The sequence below is a fragment of the Chrysochloris asiatica genome, unplaced genomic scaffold (genome assembly GCF_000296735.1).
Source record: "Chrysochloris asiatica unplaced genomic scaffold, ChrAsi1.0 scaffold00035, whole genome shotgun sequence".
In the NCBI taxonomy this organism is placed as follows: domain Eukaryota; kingdom Metazoa; phylum Chordata; class Mammalia; order Afrosoricida; family Chrysochloridae; genus Chrysochloris; species Chrysochloris asiatica.
Window position 1 is genome coordinate 7,847,414 of NW_006408553.1, and position 14,543 is coordinate 7,861,956.

Consider the following 14,543-nt stretch of genomic DNA (forward strand, 5'->3'; position numbering starts at 1 on the left):
CTGCTTTGTTTCCCATGTAGTATACAAGGGGGCTTTAAAAAGTTCATAAAAAAAATGGAATTGAAAGATAATGAAAAATTTCCACAAACTTTTTGAAACCTCCTCATATACTACCAAGGAGCTCTAGTAGCGTAGTGGTTATGAATCAGGCTGCAAACCACAAGGTCAGCAGTTTGAAAATACCAGCTGTTCCGCGGGAGAAAGATGAGGCTTTCTGCTCCAGTAAAGATTTATAGCCTCGGAAATCCTGTACAGGGTCGCTATGAATCAGAACCGATTCCACGGCACATAACCAACCAACGAACCATATTACTACTAGCCCTGCTTCCTTTTCAGGCCTGCTGCTGAGGACCAAATGGGATCCTTGCTAATCAAGTGCAAGTTCTCCGTGATCTGGCCACTTTCCTTTTCCCCATCACACTCCAGCCCCACTGACCACTTGTCAGCTTCATTTCTTGCTTCAGGGCCTTGGCTCTTGCATCTCCTGGGCCTGGAATGTTTTCTTTTGCTCTCTGCATATCTGGCTCCCTCTAACTGTGGCCTCTTCAATGAGACCCTCACTGAAGGGTCTAATTCTCTACATAGCACCCATCGCCACCATTGGACCAGAGACAGCAACTATCTTATATTACAGGTGGTAGTTTGAGTACCTTGAACTGTACCTGCCATACTAGATCCTCAATACAAATTTGTTCAATGAATGGCTGGCGAGGGTAAAAACACTGTGGCAAAGCAATTTCTCTGGGAAATACAGCAGCATTACTCTGATTACTGTGTGTCATGTAAGTGGACATCTGCTGCCCTGTCATCAAGCAAAAAAAAAAAAACTGGAATATGGGTTGTTGGTTTGTTTAATTACATTTTGAGGAAAAGATGATTTATTCCCTCCACATACATCATCCTTCCTTCACAAATATCCCTGCAGCCTGCTCCATTCACATCAGGTTAATTTCATCAATTTCTTTGGAGACAGTGATGTGATTAGAAAAGAAAAGATGCTACAGAGGTCACAAGATAGGATAGTGAACGCTGCTCTGGACAGCCGGACTGGAGGCCGGCTTGGCCAAGTTGCCTGAGATTCAGGGAAGGCTGCCGCGGTTTAACAGCAGGGAGCTCCTCATCAGCCAACAAGCAGAGATCTGTCCAGATGCTCCTTCTGCAACAACTTAATAATGGTATATTGGTTTAGTTGTGATTCTCAGTGAAGCATGACAGAAACAAGTTTTAAATCCAATTAAGAGATCCCAAAAAGTTCATTCATACAATCTGGTGACACTTTCCTTAGATACTTCAAACAATACCACAAAATGAGGCTCCATTTATTTGCCTACTATTTGGAATACACGGAGCAATGGCCCCATCTGCTGATGCTGGACAGAATGGCAGAGAGTTAGGAGGACAGGTGACAATACTGGGAATCCTGCCCTGAGTCCCTTTACAATCTCCAAGTGATCCACAGCACTGCTGAGCAAAATCTGAGCCTAGAGCGCTGTTTCATCATTGTCCAAAGGCACAGAGTAATATGAAGGTGTTTAAATACTTCCTAAGGTTCCATGTCTTGATTATTGTTTATTTGGTCTTGGTTTTAAATCAGTTGTACTGCTCCCGAAGCAACCAGAGGTGCAATGGTTTTATATCGGATCAAGTGCTGAGAACCCTCCTCCAAGTCAATCACGTAGTCCCTGAAAAAGAAGGAAAAAAATTGGTCTGCAGTGCTTAGGTGGTTCTCCATCAGGAAGAATATTTTCTATTGTGAAAAACAATTCTGTCATTTACCTCTGTTCATCTATCTCTGGTTCTACCAGAATATTCTCTTGTCGTTCTTTCACTCTCAGAAACACGTATGAATCTAGATCAGGTTTAGGAACTGTCAGAAAAAAAAGTAATGCCATCAGAATATGCTCAGCTGATACAGTCAATTTGGAAAAAGATACTGGGATTAAGGGGGCAGGCTCTAAGAGATCTCTGATACAGAGTCATTTTGGGAGGACGCTTGAGAGCCCAGGCTGCTGACAGAAACAGCACACTTCCCATCTAAGGTTTCACATACCACCACTAACTCCACAAATGAAGAGCACCTACAATGTGCATGACTGTGTTCTTGTCGAAGAGACAAACAAGAACATGACATGATATTTCCAGGTAAGGCGGTAACAAACCTCCTGTGAGCAGCACATCCCTCAGCAGTGTGAAGGGAAAGGGAATGTGGGCTTAGAAGGAAAAGTAGGGCTAATGAGAAGAAGTGAAACTGGGCTTAGGAAGACATGTGCATGAAGTTGAGTCTGGACTGCTAGACTACGGAATACAAATTGGTTACAGAGAGATTACAGGTTTAGAAGTTGCTGCCATCCTTCCTTTCTACCACCAGCCAACATTTCAAATTAGTAAGTGTCCCAAGCTAGGCTGCTTTGTGATAGCTCATCTCCTGTAAGCTCCACTTGTACCTAGAGGACTCCTCTATCATTTCAGAGTCCACAGAATCTACTGGTTAACTCACAGTTCTAAGAGTCCAGCCCAAGTTTCACAGTGCCTTTGGTTTCCTCATCTATGGGAGGGGGGCCCAGGATAATTGGCTTCCCAGATCTAAGGAGAGCCCCTTAGGCTGGGCTTTGCGCCTACCAAAAGACTGCAGTGTTACTAGAGGCAGTCGGTTATCTCTTATCAGGAAACCCAGCTAAGGTTTCGAATGTCTTCTCCCACCCAGGTGGCACTGTGGGTTAGGTGTTGGGCTGTTAATGCAAACATTGGCGATTCAAGCTCACCAGCTGCTCCACAGGAGAAAGCTGAGGCTGTCTGCTCCTGCAAAGATTTAGTCTCTGAAAGCTGATATACACAGGGTTGCTGAATTGGAGCTGACTTGATGGCACTGGGTTTGGTTTAGTTTTGATTCCCCCATCCTAGCAATTGGATCTACGATGTACCAGAGGCCTCAAGGGGTCTCAGTGCACTCATTAAGCAAGACTGATTTCACTAGGATAGGCTGGCGTCACTGTTCAGCTCTCAATTCTAGGAGCTATTCACCAGCATCAAGCGGAAGCGCTAAGACAGTGGCCTAGATCCAGTTCAAGGAATTCAGATTAATTCCTTTCAGTAGTACCTTAGCTGATATAATCAATTCAATGAGACAAGTCCTTGCTCTCTTCCTGTTTTTCTAAGGTGCAGACAAAGTGGCTGACCAGGGGAAGAACTGGACATGCAGTGGGCCTCTGTTTCCCTCAGGAAAGCACAGCAAAATGACCAACCCAGAGTTCCTCAAATCGGTAGGGGTTTTAGATTGCTCCAGGTGAGCCATGCTTACATTGATCTTGTTCTAGTTGTTCTGCTCAGACAAAGGGGTCAGAACCAGGCTCAGGTTATACTTGAGTTACTGGCCTCAGTATACTAAGCTTAGCCTGTGAACAGGATGGATTTCCATCGCCTGGTGAATTGTCTCCAGGACAATTTGCCTGATAATGTGCTGCTTAGAAATGGCAAATTATGAAAGCCTGGAGACTATATAGACTATTACCCATAAGCCAGAGGTCTCTAGTTGCTTGAATAAAGTTAGGAGTTGTTAACTCCATATCTGCATTGCAGCAGAATTGTAAGGGGCTGGTGAGAGGAGAGCCTGAGAAGAGCATTTGGTCATATTTCCCTCCTCTCCCTCCCATAATCTCAGTATCCTAATGCTCTCCCCTCTTTCCACAACTACTGAAACTCTGCAAAACAAAAATGCTAGGCGTCCTGCCCACAGGAAACAAGTAACCACTGAAGGGTTCCCTAACATCCTATTCATATCCTCCATTCTAGTCAGACAAGCACTGCATGTTCTAGAAGATGTGAGGACAAGCTCACTAGCTGGGTGACAGCAGAGACTAGGTCACAGCGAGCTCTGTACCTTTAGTGCTCAGAGGAGCTGGCATATCAGAGGGGCTCAGTGGAAAATTGTGGAAGGAATGAATAACTAAATACATGAATGAATCCCAAAACATTTCAACCTAACCTGAAGAACACGAAACTAATTCTGAAATGGCAATTATTACACCTACTTTAAAATATATTTTGCTGTTTTAAACCCAGAACCTTTCCTCTCTTCTCTTTGATGCCTGTCATTTCCTTATTTTTCCATACTTGAGAATGAAGAGTGAGGATGAAGATCCTAACTGAAGGTGCCTGAAGATATTCGGAATGTAAAAACTATGGCCTCTGAGAATTTACAGAAAAAGTACGTTTTGCTTACCTGACCTTACGAGGTCCACCTTCTGTAAGTTAGGAGGCATATGCCTTAAGGCTACATTTTTTAGATATGTCTCTGTATTAGCCATGTACCTGAAATATATAAGTTCAAGTTTCTATGATATACACACACTAATAGGAGTCACCAGGGCCCTAGGACAGAGCACAATGGATAAAGCTCTGAGATCACTTCCTTCAGCATTCAACAGGACTTCATTGATCCAGCCATCAAAACTCACTCCCACAGCTAGGGAAAGAAAGGCAGTTCCCATACTTGCTGCTTACTCACTCTTGTGCAAAAGCAAACTCTTCTGGAGAAAGGCTGGGAGGCTCCTTGTCAGAGCGAGTTTTCTCCTTTTCAAGGATATGAGGGAAAAATTTTTCTATCTGTGAGGATAGGTAAAAGTCATTAGTAAATCACATGTTAAAAGTCAACATTTTCTGAAAGATGTTAATCTAAAAATTGTCTTCAAAAATGGAAAGTCTTAGTGGTCAAAGCTCTTTATAATAACTTTTAAATACGGGACCTGAAGAAGGCAGGCTTCAAAGAAGTCACAGATAAGATAAGGGATGTAACAAAGATGACAATTTAAAAGAGATAGAGGCTTTCAAAAGAAAAAATCTGAAAGCACAGTTGTGATACTTAAGAGGAAGACGAAGGGGTATCATTTTAAAAACATATATAATTATATATTGTTCTTCGAAGAGCTGAAATATACTTGCATACTAAAGCTAAGAAGGAAATAGAATACACACACATATAGAAAAATGACACTGAATTTTAAGAATAGACTAAGGAAGAGCCCAAAGTGAGGTGAGGCTTAAGTACTCACCTTAAGTACTATGGAGGAAAAAATGCTAAAAGTTAGAAAAAGGCATCCTGTCAGAATAGAGCTGTAAGAAAGAATGCTGTCAGGAACCTTCCTGAAGGGACTGGCCTGAAGTGAACAGTGCTTGGGTTGTGTCTTTCAAGAATGCTCTTTCCACCACTCGTCTGTCAGTTTGGCATACTGTGGTGGCCTGCGTTTTGCTGTGATACGGGAAGTTAGGCCACTGGTATTTTAAACGCCAGCAGGGCCACCCAGGGTGGACAGGTTTCTTCCAGACTAAGACAGACTAAGAAGGAGAGGCAGACAACTTTAGAAGTATGAAAATGACAGAGGAACTTAAAGCCAAGATACAGGAGCATTTGTTTTAAAGTAGTTTAAATATTCTGGTTTGGACCAATTATGTTACTGGATAAAGTAAATTAACATTCATAGGAAGATTAACTTTCTGGAGATCTTTTTCCTATTATATACAAATTGCTACTAACACTACATAAGGGGGACTTCAAAAAGTTTGTCAAATAATGGAATTAAAAGATAATGGAAATTTCCACATACTTTTTGAAGCCCCCTGATATCAGTGCTCAAAAGTATATGCAGTTTCATTACAGTGGAAAAATGACTGAGCTCAGAAAGGGTGTGAAAGTTTAAAGATGGGCAAATTTCCTGATTTTCAAAAATGGAAAGGTGGGGGATATTTATATACAGGCCAGTGTCCTTAACACTGTTTTCGGGTAATATATTAGAATGCATAATTTTTAAAAGTTGCTTGTGAACTTAAAAAAGTGATTAACATGAAGAAGACTGAAACAAATAAAACCAAACAAAAAAAGAGTAGCCTGCTAGAGCTGTGGTAGTGTAGTGGTTACGAATAGGGCTGCAAACCTTAAGGTCAGCAGTTCGAAATTACCAGCCGCTCCGCGGGAGAAAGATGAAGCTTTCTGCTCCCATAAAGATTTACAGCCTCAGAAACCCTGTACAGGGTTGCTATGGGTTGGAACCAAACTGACGGCACTTAACAACAACAATAGGAGTATATTGTGTATCTCAGTTGTTTCTAAACATTTGATAAAGTCTTTATGACACCTGGGACTGGGTGAGAGCACGTATCAGGAGATTCTTAAATGGCTGAATAAAGGATTATGATTCAATGGATGGATGTCACCCAGAGGGAAACTGCTAATGAAAACTCAACCACTGGCCAGTCCTGATAATGAATCAGGCAAGAGCTTAGAGGACACACTCATCAAAAACTGCAGGCAGATGACATAAAGTGTCAAGATATCTACTTTCATGTCACTAAGAAGCCCTGGTGGGCAGCAGTTGAAGCACTCACCTAGTAGCTAAAAAGTTGGTGGTTTGAACCCACCAGCCCCCCTGAAGGAGAAAGATGAGGTGTCTATTTCCATAAAGATTTACAACCTTGGAAACCCTATGGAGCAGTTTTATTCTTCCTTACAGGGTCACTATGAGTCAAAATCAATGACAATGGGTTTTGGGTAGTATCACTGCCAAAAATAAAATCAAAATAGTTGAAATGTTTTGTTATATGTATTTCACCATAATAATAATAATAAAAGTAGCAATATGCCGGATGACAAAATCAGACTGGACTGCAGAGATCACGATAAATAAAAAGCCCTATACTTAAGGGGTGAAAAACCAAGCTAGATAAATACAGGAAGGTGACGTAATGGGGTAATAATAATTTAAACATCAGCAAGGGTTAGAGTTAATGGTGAGTGAATGACGAGCTTAGTAAGACATGCCTGTCAAAAAAGCTAATGTCATGCTGGATAGTATGACTACCAGTTTAATATCCTGAATAAGGGAAATGATCATCCTGTTTTTCACAAAAAAGGCCAAGCTACAATTAACATATTGTATTCTGTTCTAGGATTCCTGGTATGGTGCTGTAGGATAATGTGCTGGACTGCAAGGTCAGTTTGAATTCAAGGTCAGCAATTCAAACTCACCAGTTGCTCCTTGGAAACCTTAAATAGGGTTGCTATGAGTCGGAACCGACTTGACGGCATTAACAACAACAACATTCTGTTCTAAGTCGCACAATTTAGGGATACTGACAAGCTAGAACCTTTTCAGAAAAGAGATCAGGAGAGAAAACTTGATTCAAATGACTGGAAAGTTAAGCTGAGAGAAGACTGAGACAAGACTTGTTAGCAATCTTCAGATATCTGAAGCACTCTATTAGTTTTGTAATACCTAAGGGGACAAGTGGAACCAAATGTGTAGAAACTTGAAGAAGATAAGAATTTTCCAGGGTTAAAACAGATATCATACAAAATAAAAATGTTGAGACAGACATCATAAAAAGTAAAAGAATGTTTTGCAATTTCATTTTTCTAAACGGTAAATTATGAAGATCTGTTTGACATCGACTGCATGACAGATGCAAAATGATTTTGAAAACGTCGTTCTCCTCTAGTCAGTATTTCCTAGTCAACCAATGTCAACAACTCTACCTCAGCACTGTTGCGTATAACTCGAGGGGGCACCGTATACTTAGCAGTTAAATCAAATGAAAACATGTATGGTACCCTCTGAGTTGTGCAGCTATGCTTCTCCAGAGCAGTCTCTTTTTACTCCCCCACCCCCACCCCCTTATTCTTTAGCTAGTCTGACAGTGCAGTCTCATCAGAATATCCCAGGCCCCAGTCCAACTTCTCAGAATGCTCAGTCTGTATTAGAGACTCTGTTGTTTTACTGCCTACAGATATTTCCATGCCAAACCTTCATGAGCCGACACCGCAAGTAGCTGCTAAGAACATAGCGGATCCTCTCCATCTCCATTCGATGGATGCTGACCTTCAGATCCCCTTTTTGGGCTCTCTTGAGATTTTCTTCCTATTAAAAAAGTCGAATTTTCAAAAGTCATGATGTTTAAAACACTAAGATCTTTTCTATTTAATCTGTGCATAGCCCACAAGTACCATCATCCTGGGCAACGTTTATTGCATCTCAAAGGAAAACAAAAAACTAAACCAAAGACTTCATTTCAAAGGAGAACTAAAAATCATAGAAAAACTTTCTCTTTCAATTACACAAATAATATATGACTCATACAGTCCCAAACAAAATTCAAATAATACTAATTTACTTTTAGAAAATGACTGTTTGAACTGAATCTGAATGTGGTCAGTCAGAAGAGCCCACAAAAACTCTGATCCAATTATAAAGGCAATGATATAGTACAAAAGAAATGTCTAAGGGGCCTAAAATGCAGAATTAAAACACCAGTTGAGAAACTGTAACACATCAAAAAGTTTAATGCTTCTTGGAGCTGGTAGTTATTGAAGCCAGAGCATCCAACTCCAAGGACTAGGAGGGTCAGGCAAGTAAGGTACATGAGAAAGGTGGTCGTTAGGGAGTGTGGGGAACAAGACAGAAACAGAAAGGAATGTTCCGTAGTCTGCTCTAGTCATCTGAGCTCTTGAAGAAATGTGGGGGCAATGATGCCAAGATTTTAGATCTTTCATGGGAAACTGACATTCAGATTTTTATTGGGAAAATGTCAACAACCAATTTAGTATTTTTAAAAATACTGGGCTATGCCAAACAAAACAGACTTGCTATCACATCACAAGTTTTCACTATGTTGATTAAACCCTTCCTTTGTATCCTTGAAACAAGCAACTCTTACCATGTGGTCTAGTTGTTCTATGACACATTCGACAATTTCAGACTTGCTCTCCAGCAGCTCAGGGGCAAACTTTTCATTCAACCAGGCCTAGAAAAAAGCCCCCCATACAAAGGAGAAATAAGATCATCGTTCTCAATGAAGAAAAATATCCCTTTGGATTAGTATACCCCCCATGAAAATCACAAACTCTCAGGTAAAGAAAACCGTTTGCCTACCACTTGGAAATTCTGAAAATGTTTGAAGACAAGTGGTTTAATTACAGTTTTCCCATTCCCTTTTTCTTTAGTGGGGAGGTTGTGTTTACAACTGTATATTCAATCAACATTTACAAAAAAAACTGGTTTACTTTAAACATATTGTCAGCCTGATATCTACTGCTGAGAGTAACGGCACTTGTGAAAATGCTGTGGTTGCCGCTGCTGACCTCCTCTAACGTCACCATCAGTAGCATCCACCCAAAGCTGATTCATATCAGTCAGAGGTCAGACATGTCTCCTCTCTCCAACCTTTTTAGCCATTCTGACCCCAAAGTCCCTCCCATGACACCCTCTCTGTCACTGCCTATTTCAAACAATACCTTTCACCAAGTAGCATTAAAACATTTTGGTTTTTCATTTTTTTCACAGGCTATTTCCCATCAAGAGTATCAACACCGTTTCTTTGGGAGTTGAAGTTAACACTTCTAAATCCACACAGCTCTTCATTCCTGAAGAGCTGTGTGGATTTTACAAATACTTTTTTCATTCGTCATCACAGATCTCTGAGATAAAATGGACATATTATCCTTACTTTATTGATGAGAAAATAGAGATTAAGTAATACTAAACCCACTGCCATCTCGCTGATTCTGATTCATAGTGACCCTATCTAGGTTTTCTAGACTGCAAATCTTGATGGGACAGTCTCATTTTTCTCTCATGGAAGTTAATGAGGTTGTATTGCCAACCTTGCAAGTAGCAGTCCAATGCTAACCCACAGCACCACCAGAGTTACTTACGATACCAAAGGCCCAAGAATGTCAAGGATCATAATGGCAATAGATATTCATCTATCAAACACTTTTGGACCAGGACGTTAAGTTCCTAATTGAAGACTCAGGTCTAACTGTTTGGTACATTATAGAAGTACTAAGGCTTAGAGAAAAGAGCTCTGGTAGCGTAGTGGTTACAAACTGGGCTGCTAACCTTAAGGTTGGCAGTTCAAAATACCAGCTGTTCCTCAGGAGAAAGATGAGGCTTTCTGCTCCTGTAAAGATTTGCTGCCTCGGAAACCCTGTGCAGGGTTACTATGAGTCGAAACCGACTCCGTGGTACTTAACAACAACCACAACAAGGCTTAGAGAACTGAATATCCACAGGTGACTAAGGAAAATGATACTTTTCAATTACAGAAAATTTAGTTTTACCATTTTAGTCGAGACCATGTAGATCATGTTCAATTTACTTCTTTTGATATTCATGAGTTTGCTTCTCCAATTAATACCATCAAGACACATTATTAAATACTAGGTTTTGCTACTATCAAAAAATTTTTGTCAAATGCTTACTTCTGTAATACTATTGCAGATACATAAAATTAACCTGAAATGTAACAAATACATTGCTAAGTGCCATCAAGTCGCTTCAGACTCATCAAATTAACCCTGTACAGAGACTCTGAGGAGCAGCTGATGGGTTAGAACCGCTGACCCTGCAGTTAGAAATCCAGGGCTTATCCTACAGAACCACACCAGAAATCTCTTTATATATCTATGTTGTTGTTAAGCACCATTAAGTAGGTTCCGATTCATAGCAACCCTTATGGGGTTTCCAAGGAGCAGCTGGTGGGTTTCAACTGCCAACTTTGTGGTTTGCAGTCCAGTGCTGATTCTATAATGTCATTATAGTCCAGTTGTGATAGAAATGATGCTGGAGAACGCATGATAGAATTCTGCAAAACCAATGATTTGTTCATTTCAAATACCTTCTTTAGACAGCATAAGAGACAAATACACACATGGACCTCATCAGATGGAATACATAGAAATCAAATTGACTACATCTGCAGAAAGAGAGGATGGAAAAGCTCCATATCATCAGTAAAAACAAGGCCAGGGGCATACAAATTCAAACGGAAGATGAAGAAAATTAAAACAAGTCCACAAGAGCCAAAATATGTCCTTAAATATAACCCACCTGAATTTACAGATCATCTGAAGAACAGATTTGATACATTAAACACTAAAGACCAAAGACTTGTGGATGACCTCAAAAACATCATAGATGAAGAATGCAAAAAGTCATTGAAAAGACAAGAAAGAAGGAAAAAGTCAAAATAGATGTAAGAAAAGATATTTAAACTTGCCGTCCAGTGTAGAGATGCTAAAGCAAATGGATGAAATGAGGAGGTACAAGAGCTGAACAGAAAATTTCAAAGATCTGCTCGAGAATTTAAAGCCAAATATTACAAAAAATGTGAAAAGATCTGGAATCAGTAAACCAAAAAGGAAGAACATGCTCAGCATTTCTCAAATCGGGGGAACTGAAGAAAAAATTCAAGCCTCAACTTTCATTACTGAAAGATTCTCTGGGCAAATTATTGAATGATACAAAAAGCATCAAGAGAAGATAGAAGGAATACAAAGAGTCACTGTACCAAAGGAAATGGTTAACGTTCAACCGTTTCAAGAGGTAGCATATGATTAAGAGCCAATGATACTGAAAGAGGAAATCCAAGGTGCACTGAAGGAACTGGCAAAGAAAAAGGCACCAGGAATTGAAGGAATAAATTGAAATCTTTCAAGCAAGTGAGGCAGCACAGGAGGTAATCACTCATCTATGCCAAGAAATTTGGAAGACAAACTAGCTGGCTGACTGATTGGAAGAGATCCATATTTGTGCCCATTCCTAAGAGAGGGGACCCAACAAATGCGGATATCATTGGACAATCTCTTTAATATCCCATGCGAGTAAAGTTTTGCTAAAGGTAATACAGAAACGGCTACAGTCATACATTGACAGAAAACTTCCAGAGGTTCAAGATGGATTCAGAAGAGGCCGTGGAATGAGGGATATCGTTGCTGATGTCCGATGGATCTTGGCTGAAGGCAGAGAATACCAGAAGGATGTTTACCTGTGCTTTATTGACTATTCAAAGGCTCTCGATTGTGTGGATCATGACAAGCTATGGACAACATTGCGAAGTATGAGTATTCCGGAACACTTAATTGTGCTAATGAGGAATCTGGACTAAGAGGCAGTTGTTCAAACAGAACATGAGAACACTGAATGGTTTAAAATTAAAAAAGGTGTACGACAAGGTTGTATTCTTTTACCATACTTATTAAACCTGTATGCTGGGCAAATAATACGAGAAGCTGGGTTCTATGAAGAAAAACATGGCATCAGGGTTGGAGGAAGACTCATTAACAACCTACAATATGCAGATGATACAACCTTGCTTGCTGAATGTGAAACGGACTTAAAATATTTACTGATGAAGATCAAAGAGCACAGCCTTCAGTATGGATTACATCTCAGTGTAAAGAAAACAAAAATCCTCACTGCTGGACCAATGAACAACATTCTTATCAACAGAGAAAAGACTGAAGTTGTCAAGGACTTCATTCTTCTTGGATCAACTATCAAGACTCATGGAAGCAGCAGTCAAGAAATCAAATGACGTATTGCATTAGGCAAATCTGCTGCACAAGACCTTTTTAAAGTGTTGAAGACCAAAGATGTCAGCTTGAGGACTAAGGTGCGCCTGACCCAGGCCATGGTATTTTCAGTAACCTCATAGGCATGTGAAAGCTGGACCGTGAATAAGGAAGACCGTAGAAGAATTGATGCTTTTTAGTTACGGTGTTAGAGGAGAATATTGAAAATGCCATGGCTGCCAAAAGAACCAACAGATCTGTTTTAGAAGAAGTGCAGCCAGAATGCTCCTTGGAAGCCAAGACGACCAAACTTCATCTCTCATACTTCGGACATATTGTCAGGAGGGACCAGTTGCTGGAGAAGGATATCATGTTTGGTAAGGTGGAAGGTCAGAGAAAAAGAGGAAGACCCCCAATGAGATGGATTGGCCAAGTGGCAGCATCGATGGACTCAAGTGTGGCAACAGTAGTGAGGTTGGTCCAGGATTGGGCAGTGTTTCGTTCTGCTGTGCATAAAGTCTCCATGGGTTGGTACCAATTCGATGGAATATAACAATAACAACAACAACAACCATTATCTCTATTTTAAGGTCAAAGAGTCTTACGATAAGGTATAAAACTTGAGGTCACATAGTAGACTAATGGCACAGAGGGATTTAAATACAGATAGTGTGGACTCTGAAGCTAGCAGAGTACACTGTCTCCCTCATCACACAATAATTGTATAGAACTTGATAGTTCATCACATAAAGGAAATGCTCAGTAAGTGACAGCTGTCATGACTGAAAGAATTCCTGCATGGTGCAAATGGTTAAAGTATACAGCTGCTAACTGAAAGGTTGGTGGTCTGAGTCCATACAAAGGCACTTTGGAAGAAAGGCCTGGAGATACATTTCAGGAAAAAAAACACACACACACAAAAAAACCATTTCTAATCTGACATACTTGAGGCTGCTATCAGTTGAGAAAAATTTGAAAGGAAATTGGTTTGTTTTCTTGGTTTATTATAGCTTAAAGGAGAAACAGACTAGAAATAATTTTAGGTAAACAGTAGAAATAAAAACAACATCTGACACAAGAAAGTAAATGAGAAGAAATAGAATAACTATTTTCTCCAACAGAAGGTGTTTCAGCACGCTCTTGTTAATCAAAGACATTTCAAGGGACCTACAAATTGTCATCACAACACATCTTCAGTCTCCACAAATACAAGTGATCCTTAAACGTACATTTATTGTTGTTGTTAAGTGCCGTCAAGTTGGTTCCAACCCATAATGACTCTGTAGCGAGCTACACTACTAAATGAGTCCAAAGCTAATTCTTTCTGACACCACTTGAGAATTTTGTGTTTGATATTATAAAGTTTCTAACAGATGATGGCTCCCTACTTCCTATTCTGCTTAGATGATAAGATTCAGCCCTATTATCTCAAAATAAGCCATGAATTCCATTTCTTCATTTTCTGATTTCCTAAAATGTGCACAACAGGACCAAGTCAAAGCCTAATATTGGAGTAAGAAGGTTCTACTTGGGGTGCTTACCTGCTCCAGTCTTTCAATGAGCTCTGCAGGAGTAAGGACCACCTCATCACTACCTCCATCAGAATCCTGACCCAGTAGCTCCAGTTCCTCTGCCATCTTCTCTGAAATCAGGAACCTAAATGAGAATAAACTAGTAAATATCCTGCAATGTGTTTTCCATATTTACCAGAACACCCATTGTCTTACAGTCAATTCTAAATCACAGTGATTTTATAAGACAGAGTAGAGCTGCCCCATAAGGCTTTCAAGGCTGTCATTTTTTACCGAAGCAGATTGCTACATCTTTCTCTTCCAAAGCAGCTGGTGAGTTTGAATCACTGACCTGTTGGTTAGCAGCCCACCCCTTAACCACTTGCATCAGTGTTGTTGTTAAATGCCAGCGAGACAGTTCTGACTCACAGCGACCCTGTATAGGGTTTTCAAGGAGCGGCTGGTGAATTTAAACCACCAACCTGGCGATTCAAACAACCTTGCTTATCCTACACAGCACCACGCCAGGGTTCCTAAGTTAGAAAACCAGACAACTAACTATATGAGGGGGCTTCAAAAATTTCATGGAAAAATTCCATCATCTTTGAAGTCCACTTTCCACAAACTTTTTGAAGCCTTCTCATTTATATGGAGAAGGAAAAGTTTTACGTGGAGATACACAGGTTTATTGA

At 40.3% G+C, this 14,543-nt stretch overlaps 1 protein-coding gene across 1 annotated transcript; it reads right to left on the bottom strand.

Annotated features, from left to right (window-relative positions):
- Window positions 1-1,585: 1,585 nt before the first annotated feature.
- Window positions 1,586-13,977, bottom strand: GINS4 (GINS complex subunit 4 (Sld5 homolog)). The gene is made up of 7 exons (XM_006859935.1): window positions 13,882-13,977; window positions 8,704-8,790; window positions 7,794-7,907; window positions 4,505-4,602; window positions 4,220-4,308; window positions 1,777-1,867; window positions 1,586-1,682 (listed from the first exon to the last, which is right to left on the bottom strand). The coding sequence occupies exons 1-7, from the start codon at window positions 13,975-13,977 to the stop codon at window positions 1,586-1,588; spliced, it is 672 nt and encodes a 223-aa protein (XP_006859997.1).
- Window positions 13,978-14,543: the final 566 nt, after the last annotated feature.